The sequence below is a fragment of the Anthonomus grandis genome, chromosome 13 (genome assembly GCF_022605725.1).
Source record: "Anthonomus grandis grandis chromosome 13, icAntGran1.3, whole genome shotgun sequence".
Classification (NCBI taxonomy): Eukaryota; Metazoa; Arthropoda; class Insecta; order Coleoptera; family Curculionidae; genus Anthonomus; species Anthonomus grandis.
Window position 1 is genome coordinate 12492755 of NC_065558.1, and position 13963 is coordinate 12506717.

The 13963-nt window shown below is 31.0% G+C and overlaps 1 protein-coding gene across 8 annotated transcripts in view; it reads left to right on the forward strand.

The window, feature by feature from the left end:
• The window catches only part of LOC126744042 (oxidation resistance protein 1), a 121332-nt gene that overhangs the window by 47665 nt on the left and 59704 nt on the right, over window positions 1-13963 (forward strand). For 4 of the 8 annotated variants that reach the window (XM_050451356.1, XM_050451365.1, XM_050451352.1 and 1 more), the window contains exons 3-4: window positions 5999-6055; window positions 6848-6936. In XM_050451356.1, coding sequence (XP_050307313.1) covers window positions 5999-6055; window positions 6848-6936 — 146 coding nt within the window. The remainder of the gene's footprint in view (window positions 1-5998; window positions 6056-6847; window positions 6937-13963) is intronic. The other 4 variants (XM_050451357.1, XM_050451360.1, XM_050451358.1 and 1 more) reach the window with 1 other exon arrangement.

The following is a 13963-nucleotide window of genomic DNA, read 5'->3' on the forward strand; positions in this document are numbered from 1 at the left end:
AGATGAACTGGAAATTCAATGTTCCAATAATTTTAAGCCTTTGTATCCAAATGGTCCTATAAATTTTTCATTTGGTGATCCTGATCAATCTACAGGCAGTACAGGAATTGTTTACTACTGTAAAGACGTGACTGTTTTTAGGATTTTACCTAAGAGTTAATTGGTAGAATAAGGATTTAAAAGAGAGATTTTAACTAATTATTTAATTAGGTCAAAACTTGGATGTAAACGTACTTTTTTTAAATAATGTTTTGAACCACCACTTCCACAGATTTAAAAAATAATAGGAAATTATTTTATGTATTCAAATTGAAGTATTTATTTGTAAGAGTGTTTTATGTAATATTGTGTATTTGTAAGAGTGTTATAACAAATTTTTGCTTAACCATTTTTGATCAAATTGGGATTATTTATCAATAGGGCACTACTACTGTGTTAGTAGTAGTGCCCTATTCTTCTTTTTCTTCCCCTGCTATCCATTAATGGATGTTGGATTTTTTTTTATTAGGGAAGTCCATTTTGGAAGTGGAGTGATAACTCACCATTATCGGACCCAACACTTAGTTTCATTGATTACAAACAATCAACAATTTTCCCTATCTCTGCTGGTGTAAATTAATTCTCCTGCAGTTTCTATTCCTGTCCAATGTTTGATATTTCGGAGGCACACATTCTCTTTCTGCCTGAATCCTTTCTTCCCTTTATTTTTCCTTCCATTAATAGTTGTAGGAAATGCTACATTTCGTTGGGTCTCAGGTACGCTGTTATCTTCTGTTTAATCGGGCCCAGGAATTTGCGTTCTCTTCCTATTGTCCTCAACATTTCCTCGTTGGTTTTTCTTACTGCTCTTGAGACTATCAAGATTCTTCAATAAATCCACTTCAAATGCTTCTAGCCTATTCATGGTACCATACAACAGTATGGACCATACGTAACATTGGATGAATTGCATGAATCTCATTCTGAGATTGAGGTCAAAGCGAGAGTTTGTAAATACCCAGTCTTCACATAACCTCTGATAGTTAAACTTTTATACTCGGTCTACGTCTTCACTATCTATGAGAGTTTCGCTTTCTGGAACTCATCTAACTTGTGGGTGATTACTAGGAATTTTGTTTTTTTTATATTAATATTAATTTCCATGAATCATTTAAACGATCAAATTTCAAGCATTCAAATTATGTCCAGGAGCCTTTGGAGGTCATTCATTTTAATCTGTTATCAGGACTGTGTCATCTGCATACCGTATATTGTTTACCATTTCAAGAGCTTTTTGTAATGTTTTCAGAGTAAATGTTAAACAGAAGTGGGGAGAGGATACATCCCTGACTTACACCTTTAAGGATTCCTGTGCCTTTATAACTTCGTTGTCAAATTTAACTGCATGTGATTGGTTCGAGTACAAGTTTTCAATATGTCAAGAAGTTTTGATCTATGTCAACTCGCCTCGGCATTTGAAGGAGTTTATAATGTTCCACTCTATCAAATGCTTCCTATAAAACAGATCCATTACATCTTTTCTCTGATCGTAACAGTTCTGAAACAACACTTGGGTTGCGACCAGTGTCTTTCTTGAACCGACACTTCTTCTAAATCTGAAATGATCTTCGTATCTTGTTGCATTGGTTTTTTTTTTGAAAGCGGGATGAAAAGAGAGATAAACCATTTGGTTAGGAATTTTGCTGTGTTGTAAACTTTAGTTGAAAGGCCTTTGTAGCCTCTTAATACTTTCGTTGTCTAGTAATTAGAGCAATTCAACAAGCACTAAATCTGGTCCAAAGGGTTTCTTGTTTTTCGAGCTTTTTATTGCTCTCTTCTATCGCAATTGCCGGCCCAAACAATTCATCGTCCATATTATCTTCTAAGGTCTATCATCTGCAAAGAGATTGCTAATATATTGTTCCTAAATACCTTTTCTGTTCGATCTTCCTATAGATTATATAAAATCTCATATTAATAATCCATGAAGGCATAAATTATCGTTTTGAAATTACATATTTTCATATAATGATATATGAAAAATATTCGAATGAAGAACAAAGATTGCAAAGGATTAACATTAGATGCAAGCCTTAACATATGTACATTTTAAAGTAGGTTTTATATTGAACAAACTGCAAAGAGTGTAAAACGAAGTATTTCCCTGTTACTTGGCCAGAAGCAGTTATATTAAATAGAAAGTCATGCTGAAAATTGTATGCGGCCTGACCCCAGTTATAGTAGAACTGAACCATTGAACGATAATAGGCAAGGCCGATGGATGGAAGAACTCGTTCGAACTGAATTTGCTACAAATAAATTTAAACTGTTTGCTTTATAGGAAGTATCAAAATTTTTTATATTAACAGAACATTAAAAGCTTGATTGATATCTCTGATTTCCTGGCCACTTGAAATTTTTTTTCTTGCATTATTAAGGTATTTTTATTTATTTCAAGTAGTTCAAAAAGGGTAATTCTCTCCGATGAATCTGGTCTTTTCCAGGTAGTTGATATTTGTAAAAATAGTATTTTTTATTCTTAAGTTAAAGTGCTTTTTTAAACAAAGAATTTTTCCAAAGTTCCTCAATGTAACCTAGAACATAATGATTTTTTTTTAATTAAGTTCATTCCTTCCCCTCAATAATTCCTGTAAATTTGCATCTCTTACTCATACATTTCATGGGTATTATTTAATTAATATAGATGCTTTCCTAAATTCAACTTTTTCATCAAATCTCTCGTGCAACTTCACCTTAATGTTCTTTATCTTTCCCTAAAAAATAAACGAATTTGAAACATCTTGCATATTACAATAAAAAATTCTTATAAATTAATAAACACATAAAATTCACCCAGAGAATATCAGTTCTAATTGCAAAACCAAATGGCACAATAAATACAAATTTCATAACAATTAATACGTTCTTTCACGTAAACCGTTTTGTCATCAGGAGATACCGGATTGCGGTTTGCGGTCACAGAGTTTAATATTGTAATTTTTTTTAGTTTTAATTTGTTGTAACAGTACTTTTTAGTGAATCTCTGACGAGAAATATTTATTTAACATGCATTGACCCCTAAGTACATTTACATAAGAATTTTTCCTCGAAATTTCAGATGTTATGACAGGCGTGGAAGGCAAATAAAAGTTCTTTATTAACTTGTATGCATCGTGTTCAAAAAATTTTAACGACATGATATTATATAAGTGTCTTTAAAGTCATAACGCCCATTTATAATACATTAAACTTTCGAACAGAAACCTTACATACTAAATGTACGGTTTCTGTTATTGCCTCTAAATTAAATTGTAAACCTCATACCACTGTATCCGTGTGATACATACAGGGTGATAATTTTAAATCTTATTAGTGTGTAAATATCAAAAAGCTATTCTTATTTACATTTAGCTACCCCAATAAAATAATCGCCAAATAATTAATCGTTTTGTTAATTTGATGGCGGATCAGGAATAATAAAATAAATCACTTTTTTCACGTTAAAAAATATATATTGAGAATTCATATAGGAGCTAATAACAAACAAATATAAGTCTATTTTCAACTAAAAGGGATATTATAAATTATATTTGACATATTTTTGATGTCACTTTTTATTTTGACAATTTTTTTCTAATATACAAGTTAAAAATTTTCATTGATAAAAACCTAATAACACTCGTACTATAATTAGCGTTCTAAAGTAATTAGTCTTTGTTCCACAGTATAAATATCGTATTAAACATTAATTTATCAAGACAAGGAATATAATTTTTAATTTTTTTAAAATTTTAATATTTGGTCCTCCGAGCCAGAATTGAACGTTGACTTTTCAAAATATGTAGTTTTTGGGCTTTCCACCCGATACTTAACTATAACTAATTTTTATTATTCATCTAAAGAAAACTTTGGTTTTTGGCGCAATTAATTCTTAATTAAAATTCTGTTTATATTTATGCATTTAAATTTTTTAGTCCCGCCAGCGAGGCTTACAAAATTTACTTTGCATGTTTTTTTTAGCTTCTGTTTTTGGTTCTTCTTATTTTCAAAATTTATATATTTTATCCCTTAAGCTGGAAATAAAATATAATTTTTTCAAAATTTTTGATCTTTTGATCAAATCTTAATCTTAATTGATTGTTATTTTTGGTCCTTCGAGTTGGAATCATACTTAAATTTGTGGTTCATGTTAATTAAAAAAAAATGACTGGTCCTTCGAACCAGAGTTAAAACTTATATTATTACGCAGTCTTTTTTTGGCCGAAATTGCACGTTAATTTGTGACATATATTATTTTTATTTTTTTTTTAATTTTGCCTGATCGAGGCATCTAATTAAGCAGTAATTTTTAAAAGATAATTTTGCTGCTAGACTTAGTATTAATTAGGAAAATAAAATTTGCTTTGAAAATCATTTATAAACCAACTCATTAGATAAACCAATTTTAATTTTTCGGTCCTGACAACCAGACTTGAAAAGATTACTTTGTATGCTATTTTTTAGCTTCTGTTTTTGGTCCTTAATATTTTCAAAATTTGGAATTTTAGTGTCTCAGCCTGGAACTAAAATATATTTTTTTAAAAATTGTAAAATTGGTTTACTCTTTAAACCAGTACTAAAATAAAATGTTTGATAAATAGTGCTCCTTTGAACTGGAGACAAAACTCATTATCTTTTTTTTTTAATTTTAATTTTCTGGTCATAATTGCATCTTAATTTGTGATTCATATTATGTTTTTTAATTCTTAGTTCTTCGAGTCATTTCATTAGGCCGTAAATTTTTTTGTTCTTAGATTTATAAATATTGTAAAATTGTTTATCCTTCAAGCCAGAACTAAAATAACATGTTTGATAAATCTTAATTTTTTGATTTTTTTTCTAACTTTTGGTCCTTCGAGTTGGATTCATACCTAAATTTGTAGTTCATTGTAATTTAAAAAAATATATTGGCCCTTTAAACTAGAGGTTCTTCGAGTCATTTCATTAAGGCGTAATTTTTTATAATTGTTTCGCGTAAATATTGTAAAATTTGTTTATTTTTCAAGCCAGAACTAAGATAAAATGCTTGGTAAATATAAATTTTTTGACAAATTCTTATTTTTAATCCTTCGAGTTGGAATCAAACCTTAATTTGTGGTTTGTGAAAATTAAAAAAAAAATTATTGGCCCTTCGAGCCGGAACTAAAATGTGTTGGACAGAATTGCACGTTAATTTGCGATTTATCTTAATTTTATTTTACTTCTTGGTCCTTTGAGTCATTTAATTAACCGTAATTTTTTGTCAATTAAATTTCTAAAATATTTAAATTTTTGTTCCTAGACTTACCAATAAAAGTACAATTGCTTAAAAAACATTATTAGATAAGCCATCAGCTTAAATTTAAAAAAAAAAATGCGTATTGACTCCGTAGGCGTTCATTAGAAAAAAAAGAGGGTTTCAGGGAGTACCTTATCCTGAGTTGTTCTCACTTAAATATATACGCAAAATATGCTTAGATAAGAGTAAAATATTTTCCAAAAGTCACAGAAGTAAAGTATTTCATCCTATATATTGTGCAAAAGAATGTCAAATTTAAAGGGCATTTTTTGTATAGAAGCCCTGAAGCTGGTAATCCAATTACCGTAAAGTTAAAAGGCCTAATCTGAAAACGGTTTCCTTTATTTTTTGACCATCTAAAACTAACTTTAAGTATACTATTGAAAACCTTCCCTTTTTAAGTTCACAAGCTAAAAAGTTGTGGAGGTTCGGTGATAAGTAAGTGTAAGGCTGCCATTTCCTATTACAGAATTTACTTCAAACAATTTTTTTTCTTTTAAGGAAGTATTTTAGATTATCACCCAGTATACATGGCGTTTCTCGTTCTAAAAGCATGTTCATTTGGTCACCACGCACGTTCACGTACGCAACTATTATTCTTTTTTTTTTAAAGGGGGATTAATACGCTTGATTTATTATTTTTATTTGTATGTCGCTTTGCATGAACTTATCATCCATTTATTATTTTTGCATCCCAATCAGGTCACGCAGGGCATCGCAAGACATTACGAAACTTCCTAAGGATATTCCTATCGCTCGGTGAGTATAATTTATTTAAAAAAATGCTGATTAATTCATTGTTTTACGCCACCGATTTGTTTACACCGGTGGGTATAATCTTTTGTTTAAATATTTAAATATTATTACAAGAATTAATTAGCGTGTTGCCACTAATAATGTGTCAGTTTTTATAGCAAGGACGAATCAGTTAAGATAGTACTGTGATACTTTTGTTATATTGGATTCTGTTCTGTTTAATTAGGACTAAAGATTACATTTTTGGTTATTTCAAAATTTGTTCAGATTTGGTGTATAATGTATTGGAGCTCTAAGGGATATACTTCTACTCTTTTCAAAACCTACTTTTATCCACGTGACATATTGTTACTTCACGTTATACATTTATCATCATATCTTATCTTACACGTGAAAGCATCAGAAGCATGCTACTACTACTACTACTACTACTACTACTATATAGAGGATTTAACTTATCATAAACTTTAATCATATGAATTGTATTAATGGAGCGTCACGCAGTTTAAAAATGAGTACGCTTAAGTAAAATCTACTTAAAGATATTTTGAGGAAATCAAAATAAAGTACTTTTGAAAATCTTTAATAATCCGTAGCTTTTTCCTACGCTTTTTTAAGACCTGGAAATTAAGACATTTTTACCTCCTAGTTTTCTAAAAACCCAATATATTCACCACCAAATCTGTAATCACTTTACTGAAATAATTCAAGAAAAAATCAATAAACAGTCTCCTATATATGTTGATAATAGTTCCTTTTTTAATTATAGTAATTAATTAAATATTTCTTTTATAGGAGTAAAAGCAGGAGTGTGGACCATGGAATCACTTCACCCTACGACCTCGCCCTTCTCCGCAGTACTGTGGATAAAAGCTTAAATAGGGGTAAATAATTTATTTAGTATTACAATTATGTTAGATCCTAATTTAATTATGTTATAAGCCATGATTAGGTTTTTAAAGTTTAGGCTAAAGCTTTTAAAGTAATGGCTAAAAATTATCTAAAATTCTTATGAATCGACGATCTCCATATTTAACAAATTTTTAAATAAGAAATAAACGATTTTCTATCCGTCTTTTTTATGGAGGTCTTATGGAAAGTACCCGAAATAATTATTCAATAACTTTGTAGTAAAGAAACTCATATGAAACTAAAATTAATAAAACCAGTATGAGTTTCCAAAAATTTAGATTTCTGTAAATCATTTGACAGTATCCAGATTTTAGCAATGCATTAAAAAACTAGTCAATAACTCTAAAACTTTACTGTATTTATTTACTGATTTAAACTGCCTGGAAGAAAATACAAATGACTTCAAAAAGCCTGAAGGAGAGAATAAAAGGCTTTAACTTTCTGGAAGAAATAAACACTGACTCTAACTGCCTGTAAGAAAGAGGTAGACTCCAACTTCCTGGAAGAAACAAACACTGACTTAAATGGCCTATTAGAAAATAAAAATTACTTCAAATTGCCCGAAGGGAAGACTTCAACGTCCTGGAAAAAATTAACACTGTCTTTAATTACTTGGAAAAAAAGAAAAATTACTTCAAATTACCCGAAGCAAAGAAAAATGGACTCCAACTTCTTGGAAGAAATTAGCACTGTCTTTAACTACCTGATTAAAATAACCTGAAGGAAAGAAGAGAAGACTTCAGCGTCCTAGAAGAAATCAACACTGTCTTTAATTGCCTGGAAGAAAATAAAAATGGCTCCAAACTACCTGAAGCAAAAGACTTAAACTTCTTGGAGGAAATAGAGACGGGCTTTATTTGCCTGGAATTTAATGAGTTCAAAATGCCTGAAGGAGAAAATAAAAGGCTTTACCTTTCTGGAAGAAATAAACTGCCTGGAAAAAAGAAGTGAAGACTCCAACTGCCTGGAAGAAACAAACACTGACTTAAATGGCCTGGAAAAAAATTAAAATGACTTCAAACTGCCTGAAGGAGAGAAGGGAAGACTTCAATGTCCTGGATGAAATTAACACTGTCTTTAACTGCATGGAAAGAAATAAAAATGACATCAAATTATACGAAGGAAAGAAAAGAAAACTTCAATTTCCTGGAATTAACTGCCTGATAACTAACACTGGATTTAACTGCCTGAAAGAAAATAAAAATAATTTCAAATGACCTGAAGGAAAGAAGAGAAGACTTCAACGTCCTGAAAGAAATTAACACTGACTTTATTTGCCTGTAAGAAATTAAAAATGACTTCAAATTGCCAGAAGAAGAAAATAAAAGACTTTAACATCCTGGAAGAAATAAACACTATCCTTAATTGCCTAAAAGAAAAGAGAAATGACTCCAAGCTGCCTGAAGAAAAGGTGTAAACTTCCTGGAGGAAATAAAGACGGTTATTTGCCCGGAAGAAAATACAAATGACTTCAAAATGCTTGAAGGAGGAAATAAAAGGCTTCAGATTTCTGGAAGAATTAAACACTGACTCTAACTGCCTGGAAGAAAGATGTAAAGACTCCAATTTCCTTAAAGAAAGAAACACCGACTTAAATGGCCTGATGGAAAATAAAAATGACTTCAAATTGCCTGAAGGTAAGAAAAATGGACTCCAACTTCCTGGAAGAAGTAAGCACTGACTTTAACTGCATGGAAGAAAATAAAAATGACCTCAAATTGCATGAAGGAAAGAAGAAAAGACTTCAACGTCTTGGAAGAAATTAACATTGTCTTTAATTGCCTGGAAAAAAAAGAAAAATGACTTCAAATTGCCTGAGGCAAAGAAAAATGGACTCCAACTTCCTGGAAGAAATAAGCAGTGACTTTAACTGCATGGAAGAAAATAAAAATGACCTCAAAAATGGCATGAAAGAAAGAAGAAAAGACTTAAACTTTCTGGAGGAAATAGAGACGGGTTTTATTTGCCTGGAAGAAAATACAAATGACTTCAAAATGCATGAAGGAGAAAATAAAAGGCTTCAACTTTCTGGAAGAAACAGGCACTGACTTAAATGGCCTGATGGAAAATAAAAATGACTTTAAATTGTCTGAAGGGGAGAAGGGAAGACTTCAACGTCCTGGAAGAAATTAACACTGGCTTTAATTGCTTGGAAGAAAAGAAAAATTACTCTAAACTGGCTGAAGGAAAGAAAAAAAGATTTTACCTTCCTGGAGGAAATAGACACGGGATTTATCTGCCTTCAAACTGCCTGAAAGAAGGAAAGATCCCAACTTCCTGAAAGAAATAAACACTGAGTTCCAACTGCCTGGAAAAAAATTAAGACTTTAAAGTAAGTTTTAATTTTAACTCCCTGGAAGAAATTAAAAATTCTCTATTCTAGAGGTGCTTTTCACTTATGGAGATTTTGACCTATATGAGAAAGAGAAATATGGGTAGATAATGTTTACATTATGAAATAAATTTTATATTAAATAATTTAATTTTACGATAAGAAAATAAAGTTAATGAATATAATAATCGCGCGGTGATAAGTTCTTGTATTTGAAAGGGAAAAAAATTCGGGAAGTGAAAGAAGAATTAGATTCCGTGTATGGTAAATCTTCGGCCTTATTTACAACTGTGAAACATTGGATGGCCGAGTTTCAACTCGGTCGTACGAGCATTTTTGATGATGAACGTTCTGGACGTACAAAAACTGTTTCCACAGACGATGTCATCAGCTTAGTGCAGACAACCGTGATGGAAGATCGCCGATTAATTACAAATTGCTGAGGCTTACGGGATATCGACTGAACGGGTGCATGACATTTTACATGAAGATTTGTGCATGTACACGTTTGTTAACAATCGACCAGAAGCGCGTACGGATAGACATGTCGCGCGAGACTCTTCAGCTGTTCGAAAAGAATCGTGTTGAGTTTTTACGTCGATTAATTACTGTCGACGAAACATGGATCCATCACCATACTCCGGAGACTGAACAAGAGTCAATACAGTGAATTGGGGTGGAGCGGCAGAAGACAAAGGTCGTTCTTTCTGCTGGAAAAGTGATGGCGACAGTTTTTTGGGACAGCCGTGGTATAATTATGGTTGGAGGTAATCAAAAAGGGAAAACCATCAATGGATCCTATTACGCTGCGTTATTGGACCGATTGAACGACCACAATTGGCGATGAAGAAGGTGCTGTTTCATCAGGACATCGCGCGAGTCCACACGTACATGCTCCAACATCCACCGTACTTACCAGACCTAGCTCCTAGTGACTTTTTTTTGTTCCCCAACTTGGAAAATTTTCTCGGAGGGAGAAAATATGGGTCAAATACTGGGGTGGAAGAGATAGTAAACCTGGATGTTTCAGGTTTACCTACCAGAGACTATGTCAAGAAATAAATTTTTGTTCGTCTTGAATTATGTGTTTTTCTTAAAAAGGCCGGAAACTTTTCAAATGACGCTCGTATGCTAAAAATTTGATCAACTTCGTAGCTTCCTACTGGCATTCTAAATATATTTTACTAAATTCTATAATTCGTACTTAGTAATCGGTAAATTTTTAACTTTGGCGTGATGACATTCGAATTAATAGTTTTTGAGTGTAAAATTTGTCATTTTAATTGTGTGCCGTTCCCATCTCCAAATTAGAGACTTCTTCAGACATTTTAGAAGGAAGCCCCAAATATTAAAGACGAAATATGAGCCATTTGGAAACCTCTATCTAGAGCACTTAGATAAACCAAAAAAACCACAAAATCACATTTTTAACTATTCACTGTTGTTATGCTAAGTTATGCCACTAAAAAAAATCACATTTTAAATTGGAAAGACGTTATTTCACAAATATACATAAAAGCCTCGTATCTGCAAATGTTTTAATCCTCCCTTGAATGTCCCACATCGACTTTCTTTATCTGATTTTCCTTGGTTGGCCCATTTTTATCTAGACGCCTTGATTGGATTGACCTATTTCCACCCTTACTAAAGGTTTTTTTTTCGTTTGGAGCCTTGTTATATACAAAACCGAACACGGTATATCCGAGGCTTTGTTAGCCGAAATTACCGAGAGCGAAGCTGGCGAAAAAAGAGACCAGCCAACAAAAATGTACATAACATGTATATTAAAGCTTACAAAATCTATACATTTTTTTTCTTTGTTTTCCGAATATTAAAAATATATGAACCATAGACAATATAAAGCGATTAATTAGTTATATACAGGGTGTTTTCAAAGTTGAGTTATTTATTTTAACTGCTTGTAGGACTCGTCAAAAGGAGTTGATATGTCAAAAATCACTTGCATATTAAAAGATATAGTAAAACATTAAAAATTTGAAAAAATAGGTGCTAATAAATACATTTTTTGATATTCTCTCTAATACATTTTTGATATATTTTTTTGTTTACTACTGTCACCGTTTATCAGAATTTGTATTATTGTATGGTTTTCAGTACGAATCTTTGGTTCGATCACTTGTATCAGTCTATTAGAAGTGTGTATTTCATTTGTCTGATTGATTTGTGGACATACATTACCTATGAAAATGCAGACGCAGCAGGCAGGTTGTATGCGGAAAGGTTTCCTTTAAGAAATCACCCGGCCCCATATATGTTGGTAAATTTAGTTATTAGACTTCGTGACACCCGGTCTTTAAAAGAACAATAAGGGCCACGCTGGAAGAGCACGCTGCTAAACCTAAAATATTATAAATTGAGAAAGACATTTTGAAAATGATCGAAGACGACATAAAAGTGAGTAATAGAGCCATAGCAGCTTAAATTGAAGTTTCTCATAGTAAAGTGTGGAAGAATGACAAAAATATTATTATTCTTATTATTATCAATGGGTACAAGTGGTAAAACCCTAAGATCATCCTTAAAGAAATAGTATTTTGCCAGTGGTTTTTAATACAGTTCGGCAGAAATGATGATTCTACGAAATTAATTTTGTGGTCTGTACACAAAATTAATTTTATACGAGATCTAGTGCAAAATTTCCACAACAATCATAAAAACGGCATGCTTATTGGATCCTATTTTTTTCCACCTCGACCAGTGAAAATCATTTAGATTTTCTTCGACACAATCTGCCCCAATTATTAGAACATGTTCTTTTGAATGTGAGACAGAATGCCTCATCAGAGGGCTCCTACATGATGGGGCTTCGCCACATTTTAGATGAAAAGTTCATGAATATCTAAATAATGACTTTCCGAATAAATGTATATAGGGCTTAATGGACTCATTTCTTGGCCTCCTCGGTCCCCAGATTTAACGCCTTGTGATTTTTTTCGGTAAGACTATTTGATGTACCATGATGAAGCAGTAAATACTCCGAAAGAACTTCAAGAGTGCATTGAAAATTCTTGTGATTTAATTTGTGGACACCAGGAATTTATTTTCGAAGGTTGTAAAGGGTCGTGGATTTGCCGAGCAAGGTTGTGTGTTAATCAAACACATGGGGACAATTTTGAACAATTTTTGTGAAACCGGTAACCATTTTACTTAATACAGATTTTTTAAAAATAATGTTCAATAATGTGAAGTAATTCTCCTATTATGCAACTTTCATATAGGTGATTTTTGGTATTTTAAATTCTTTTGCCGCGTTCTAGAAGCTGTTAAAATAAATGACTCAACTTTGAAAACACTCTGTATAATTGTAATATAATAACAATAATATACATGTTTTTATTTATCTTCCAAATTCCTTACTTCAAAAACTGGATAAAATTAATATTTCAAAAATAGACACCCATTTTAAACATACACATATTTCAGCGTTTTAAAAAATATATACGGCATACTGACAAAAAAAAATTTGTGTTTGTTGAATGAAACTCAAATCTGAAAAATTGCATTTAGTTTCTCCAAATAATTTGACGCTTTAGGATTTTTTTGAAAAGTATGGTGTTACGGAGAAGTAGATTTTTGGATTTTTTAAAAAAATTATAAAATTGCAACTTAAGCATAAAAGTTTATGAATAATTTTCCTATTTATTCAAATAATTTGAGTGGATACATATATTTCTACATCATCAAAAAAAAAAGGATATGCTGAGAATAAATTGATTTTGAGGTGATATTTCTTAATTTAGAAAATCATCAGTTATATAAGTTATATACCAGAAATAATCGTAACTTAAAAATTCGAAGGTTGTAAACAGTTTAGTCGTACTTAAATTTTATTATTTTTTTATGTGATGAGAAAAATTTATTTTATATTGTGATTGTTTTTTCCTACAAAAATACAAAAAATCCATAACTCAAAAACAGGATAGAATTTTAATTTGAAAAAAAATTACATTAATAGGTTCTCCAGTCAATTTTATTGTGAATGTTATATTTTCAGCAAAAAATGTACTAAAGGCAATTAATTAGAAAAGCCTGATTTTTTGAGATGGTTATTTTTTTCTAAAATTTACAAAAGGCCAATAACTAAGGAACTGGACACATATCAAACCTAGAGATGTATGTACTGGCTTTTCAATATAAGGTTGTTAAGAAAGATTTTTTACAGTTTATCTAAAAAATCTACAAATTGTCCAAAACAGGATGAATTTTTAATTTCAAAATTTGTTCACAGCTTCCAATAAATCTGACACTGACAATGACTATTATGACAATGATAATTTTACAAAAATAAAAGAAAATTGCTATAACTCAAAATATAGTTAACTTAAAAATTTGAAGGTTATTTGGACAGTTTAGTGGTACTTTAATTTTATCATTTTTTCTATTGAAATATATTGTAACGATTTGCATGTAATGTTTCCATTGAGTAATTGGATGAAACTCTTATATTCAAAGTTAAATAAAATCTCAAGGCTAAATCAAACTCCAATTGGAAACTTTTTAGGTACTTAAATATTGTTAGAGATAATTCTTTTTCGAAATTTCAAATGACCTTTAACTAAAAAACAACCCAGAATTTAAATATCCTGGACAAAATTGATATGAAGGCTAGAATGTTCACTTAACCATTAAAATTTACATTCATAAAA